At 45.9% G+C, this 6,000-nt stretch overlaps 1 protein-coding gene across 7 annotated transcripts in view; it reads left to right on the forward strand.

Moving 5' to 3' along the window:
* Positions 1–6,000, forward strand: part of NOD1 (nucleotide binding oligomerization domain containing 1) — a 62,692-nt gene that overhangs the window by 18,396 nt on the left and 38,296 nt on the right. For 4 of the 7 annotated variants that reach the window (XM_081800329.1, XM_081800328.1, XM_081800327.1 and 1 more), the window contains exons 2-3: positions 2,327–2,462; positions 5,050–5,363. In XM_081800329.1, coding sequence (XP_081656455.1) covers positions 5,163–5,363 — 201 coding nt within the window. In that variant the 5' untranslated portion in view covers positions 2,327–2,462; positions 5,050–5,162. Of the gene's footprint in view, positions 1–1,847; positions 2,015–2,326; positions 2,463–5,049; positions 5,364–6,000 lie in introns of all 7 variants that reach the window. The other 3 variants (XM_081800325.1, XM_081800326.1, XM_006736840.3) reach the window with 3 other exon arrangements.

The following is a 6,000-nucleotide window of genomic DNA, read 5'->3' on the forward strand; positions in this document are numbered from 1 at the left end:
GGGAGTCACAAGCTACTGTATCACAGCTAGAAGTAGAAGAAACTTGTTTAAAAAAAAAATCAGGGCGCCTGGTGGCTCAGTTGGTTAAGCGACTGCCTTCAACTCAGGTCATGATCCCGGAGTCCTGGGATCGAGTCCCACATCGGGCTCCCGGCTCAGCGGGGAGCCTGCTGCTCCCTCTGACCCTCTCGCCTCTCATGCTGTTTCTCTCTCTCTCTCTCAAATAAATAAATAAATAAAATCTTTTAAAAATAAATAATTTAAAAAAATCAAGCACAAAATTGTCAGAACCTCTGAATCTTTTCAGAAGGCAGATTTCTAGAACAGGAAATATTTGCAGAAGGCAGATTTCTAGAATGAGAAGTTACTAAATCAAACTTTTCACAGGCTCTTGATACATACTATTAAATGGGTTCCCAGATGGTCTCCACGAGGATACATTCTTACCCACGGTGTCCGAAAGTCCCTGTCTCACTATACTATCAATAGCATTCTTGACAAAAATGCTTTGACAAAAAATCGTTCTTACTTTTAATCTTTTCCACATGCAAAGCTTGAATTTGTTATCTAATAGTTGAAAGGAATTGTATGCTGACTATAGACCAGTAGGTGCCATACTTCTTTCCTTTCTGAGTTCACAGAACTGTCCGTGATCTCACCTCTTTAACTACCTGCCTCAGTGACTTTCTGAGAAATTAATCTGAAAAGCCAATTCAGAGTCCTTCCTGGCGTCAGTCTTTTAGATGGCGGTGGGGACGGGGCAGGAGCTGCGATGTCTTCCTGCCCCGGCTTCTAGTTGTTGCTCTGGGGCTACACCATCCAGCACAGCAGCCACTGGCCGCAGGTGGCTCTAGAGCACCTGACGTGTGGCTGGTCCAGTTTCAGAGGTGCTGTAAGTGTGAAATGCACACTGGATGTCAGAGCCTTAGTATGAAAAAAATGAATGTAAGACATTTCATTTATTTATTTATTTATTTTTATTTATTTATTTATTTGAGACAGAGAATGAGAGAGAAAGAGAGCAGGAGAGGGGGGAAGGTCAGAGGGAGAAGCAGAGTCCCCGATGAGCAGGGAGCCCGATGCGGGACTCGATCCTGGGACTCCAGGATTATGACCTGAGCCGAAGGCAGTTGCTTAACCAACTGAGCCACCCAGGCGCCCCAAGACATTTCATTTAATTCTATGTTGATTACATATTGAAATAAGATATTTAATATATTGGGTTAAAGCATTATGAAAATTAATTTCATTTCTCTTTACTTTTATTACTGTGGCTACTAGAAAACCTTAGATTACACACATGGCTTGAGTTTTATTTCTGTTCAACAGTCTGTTCTATAGTCTTACAGAGTTTCTCTCTCCTGTCTCTACTTCTTTTTTCCTTTGAATGCCTGCCCTCTTGTTTTGTTTTCTTCAGAGAAGCTTCCCTGAGCCTTTTTTGGAGGCTCTGCAGACTTTATATTTAGTTCGGAAGATCATATTGCAAGATGGGACCTAGGCACAGATCTCCACAAGGAGCCTAAGGTGGTGGATTGACCCTGGGATTTGGTTACCTGGGAACTAAACCTCTCTGAGGTCAGATCAGAAAGCCGGAAGAAGAGGAGGGGCTGGGGGTACCATCTAACCCCCCAGCTCCCAAGGGGCTCCCTGCCCACCAATAGGCTCTACCCCCACTTGCCTTTGTCTGAAGAGATGGCTTTAGGTGGTAGACCAGCCCTCCCCTGACCTCTTCTGCTTCATATCTCTGCTTCATCTTCCTCTCTCATTCTGCGATGGGTCTTGTTTCCTGGCCATCTCCATTGGCTTAATGGGGTTTGTTTGGTTGTTTCCTGGCCTTTCCTCACCAGGATCTCCACCTTCAGTCCTCTCTGCTGTACACCACTGCCGCGGGGGAGCTCCAGCCACTGGAGCAGGTCCAGCTCACTAAACCTGATTCTGGCCCAACCTTGCTTTTCCTGTGTGCCTGGACGTGACAACTTGACCATCTTCACTAGCCAGACCCACCTTTTAGCAGGTGAAGACCGTAATGGATCCCCTGTGAGGGCCAGGAGATCCCCGGTTCTGTTTGGTATTTCGGTTACCAGATGCCCATGAAGTGAATTTCTCTACAGTGCCCTGGGATATAGATTTGGTCTACCCTTGGATTCTGTTTACCAGGCCAAGTTCAGCCTTCTCTTTCCTCTTCCACCATCCACACCTTAAGTTCCCGCTGAATTGAGCTAAATTCCGCAAATCTGATTAAATCTCAACCAACCGGGGCTTTGGAAATTGTAGAACAACAGGCTCCTTGCTAGCTGGCTGACATGGGATTTGTTGCTTTGCTTAGGTGGCCGTAAATCAGGGGATGCAAGTTTCTGCCTTGGATAGCAAGAGGAGGAGATGTCTGCGGGCTTACCACAGGCAGGCTGAGGGGCGAAATCACTGATTTTGCGTGAATCACAGGCTCGGAAGAGACAAGAGCTGTGAGTAAAACAGGACAGACGTGGACTAGGTTTGAACAGATGAAACGTAACACCCATTCCCAGCCTTCTTCCGTCACGGCAGCTACGCCTGCCCAACGCTGACTCAGAAAGTAGGCAGGCAGCTCTCTTTCTGGTTCTCGCAGATGAAGGATCAGCGCAAAGAAAGTCTCACTTTTGTGCTATTATGTCTATAACACCCTCAAATGCTCCTGTGAGCAAACAGGCCTCAGACCTTGGATCTTCCCATGCAGGACTGTTGAGGTGGAATACAATAGCATAGTTTTATTTCCAGCGAATTTATTTTTGTGTTACTTTCTATTTATTGAAAATGATAGTTTTCATTTATAATGGTGATATAATATTTCCTTTAAAATTAATCTGAGTTTTAAAATAGTCAATTTATGGGGATTAAGGAGTCCACTTGCTGTGATGAGCACAGGGGAATCACTAGAGTGTCCACCTGAAGAGAATATAACACTGTGTGTTAACTATACTAGAACTAAAACAAATGAAAAGCAAAAAAATAAATAAAACAGTCCATCTAAAGCACAAAGTTAAGCAAATAAAGTAGAGGTAGGACTCAATTATGACCAAAAAATATATATATATAAGTGAATATGTTACCCGAATGACATTTAGAAAACATTGTCCTGAAGGAAGAAGGTACAGAGAAGACTTCAATGTCCTAGAGTTCTGGATTTAAAACTATCCCGTCATCAATTTCATTTGTTCATTCACCATTCATTACAATAGTATTTTCAAAGAAACCTGTCCTTTTTTTTTTTTTTGATTTTGCAGATTCTGGAAAGAAATTGAAAATTGAAGATTTCAGAGGAGAAAGTTGTTTTAAAGTATTTTGATTTACTTCAAAGAATAATGCCAGACACTTAAAAAAGTATCATTAACCCCTAATTTAGTTTGATATTACCCACGGGTATCCCTTCAGGGAACCAGTTTTCTAAAGCTGTGGATCCTAAAATAGGTCATACAGTTGACCACAGTGGAAAAGGCTTAATTAACATCTAAGAGACAATATACATCTAGTACCGTAGTAACTAAGCAGTCATTTCCATCCCTGAAAGTTCTTTTCGGTAAGGATGTCCCGCCCTCCCACGGCTTAGAGTGTTAAATTGTATTATCTCTTGCTCAGTCACTCAGGTTATAGAAGGGAAGTTATTGCGTGGGGTCCCATTGAGAAACCTCTGTAAGGCTTGCAAAGCTCAGGAAATCGATAGATAAAAGAAGGAAAAATGGTTGTGTGTAAAGACCAGGAGACTCATGTGTGACTTGGGGGCGGAAATCCAGAACCGCTGGACTTGACTGTTAACGGATGTGGGCTTGTAAGAGCTACAGTAAAGACACTGACAGGGTTTAGAAGTCTATCATTTTGGGGGCGGTGGGGCTCAACGAACAAGTTTAAGCACTATCTCTCTGGAACGTGAGTTTTCCTACCTCGATGAGGCACTAAGTGGCCTGTTCAGGGCCTTCTACTTCCAAGATAGTGACCCAATTTATATATACAAGGATGAGTGGAGAAGTGGCGGAAGAATCTTTCGGGACAAGAAAGGGAATCAGTGCAATTTGGGGGTAGGGCAGATGAACCCAAATGAGTTTTTAATACCCAAATAAAAGGGCTTGAGTCCCCGTTTCTACCCAGACAGGAAGTTCAGCAGGTACACGAGGTTTTCAAGGATTTCCAGGGAGATGGCTTTTCGTGGTCATCTGCCACTTGGAAGTCCACGTCCCCTTCCCTCCTGCCCTCCCGCTGCCCCGCTTCACTCCACACATGGCCATTGTTCCTCCTTCGTGCCCCAAGGTGCTTGGTATATGGCAGACTTGGCTGGAGGTGTGAGGATCTCTGGAGCAGTGGTCCAGCGGGGCTGCAGAACGACCCGGAACGGGCAAGAGTGATGGCCGCATCCTCGTTCCCAGGTCCCTGGGCTCTGGCTGCCACAGGAGACTTCATGCTGGCTGTCTCCGTCCTTGGGCCGTTTTGGGCTCAGACCCTCTCTCCCACCAACCCTCAACGCCCCCCACAACCAATCATCATTCCTCTGCTCCCAATTCTGAATGCTCCCCCTTCCTTTTTATGGAAAATAATATACCTTTTATCTCTATCCCAGGCTGGGATTGAAGCACACTTTTTAAATTATTATTATTATTTAAAAGATAAGAAGTTTTGCTATACAAAAGGTTGTCTACCTCTGATCACCCTCCCTAGGCATGTAACCCACAAGCGGAAACAGTTCAATTATGATTTTTTCTCAGATCAACATCTTTTTTTAAATGTATTTTTTCATTAATTTTTTTGAGAGGGTGGAGGGGCGGAGGGAGAGGGAGAATCTCAAGCAGACTCTATTGCAAGCGCAGAGCCCGAAGTGGGGCTCCATCTCACGACTGCGAGATCATGACCTAGCCAAAGTGAAGAGTCACATGCTTAACTGACTGAGCCGTGCCGGCGCCCCTCGGATCACCATCTTAAGCATAACTCCTCCTGCTTGAAGTACAGAAATTCCAGGACCAAAGAGAAGGGGAGGGATATTTCCCATGGCTTTTGCTTCATTGGTGTTTTCGTTTGTCTCTTCAGGGGCGGCACTGAGAGAGAGAGGCGGGCGCCCTGGATCCTGATTGCCCTTCTGCCAGGAAGACACATGTAGCCAAAGATGAATTTGGGCAAAGTAGTCGCTTGCTCCTTTGGCCATGGAAAAGCAGGGACACAGTGAGATGGGGATAATCCCATCAGAGTCTCACTCCCATGTTAAATTGTTGAAAATCAACCGGGAACTTCTGGTCACTCACATCCGCAACACTCAGTGTCTGGTGGACAACTTGCTGAAGAACGACTACTTCTCTTCTGAAGATGCGGAGATCGTGTGTGCCTGCCCCACGCAGCCCGACAAGGTGCTGGTGACAGGGGCTGGCCTTGACGGGCTGTGTGTCTCGGTCGCCAGAAGGGGCTTGTCCCGGTGACCTGAATGAGGACCTCTGGGCATTTGGCACATTGGCGGGATTTCCCATTGGGGTCATTTATAGGACAGAAACACTTGGGTTATCAGCTTATGACACAATTACGTATTTTACTTCTGTGTTCGTGGGGAGAGCAGACTCCGCTTACCTCGCTGCCCTCCTTGCTATGTGTATTGCTTTCCAAACCAGTTGTTTTCAATCCACTTTTGACTGGGAGGAGGGAAAAAGGAAATGACCATCGAACACTAGCAGTGATGTTCATTCAGTGCCTTTAACCTCCAGAGAGCTGCTCACCACTGGGTGAGACTCCAGAGAATGGCCTTCCTCCGCGTTAGGAGCAAACACATCCCAGGCTGGGTCCACAGTGAAGACTTTTCCACACTCCACTGTGGGAAGTCCTAACAGCCCTTAATTTCCTTTCAGCTTTGTGTCCTCTCCTGAAAAATAGAATTGGCAAGACCCAAACCTCTTTGGCTGGAGGGGTGACAGAACTTGTTTATAATGGGATCCTGCCAGGCTCCGGGGAAATCAGAGGGTTTCTGGCGGCGGGGGGGGGGGGGGGGGGGGGGGG

The sequence above is a fragment of the Leptonychotes weddellii genome, chromosome 12 (assembly GCF_054177405.1).
Source record: "Leptonychotes weddellii isolate Sample4059 chromosome 12, ASM5417740v2, whole genome shotgun sequence".
Lineage (NCBI taxonomy): Eukaryota > Metazoa > Chordata > Mammalia > Carnivora > Phocidae > Leptonychotes > Leptonychotes weddellii.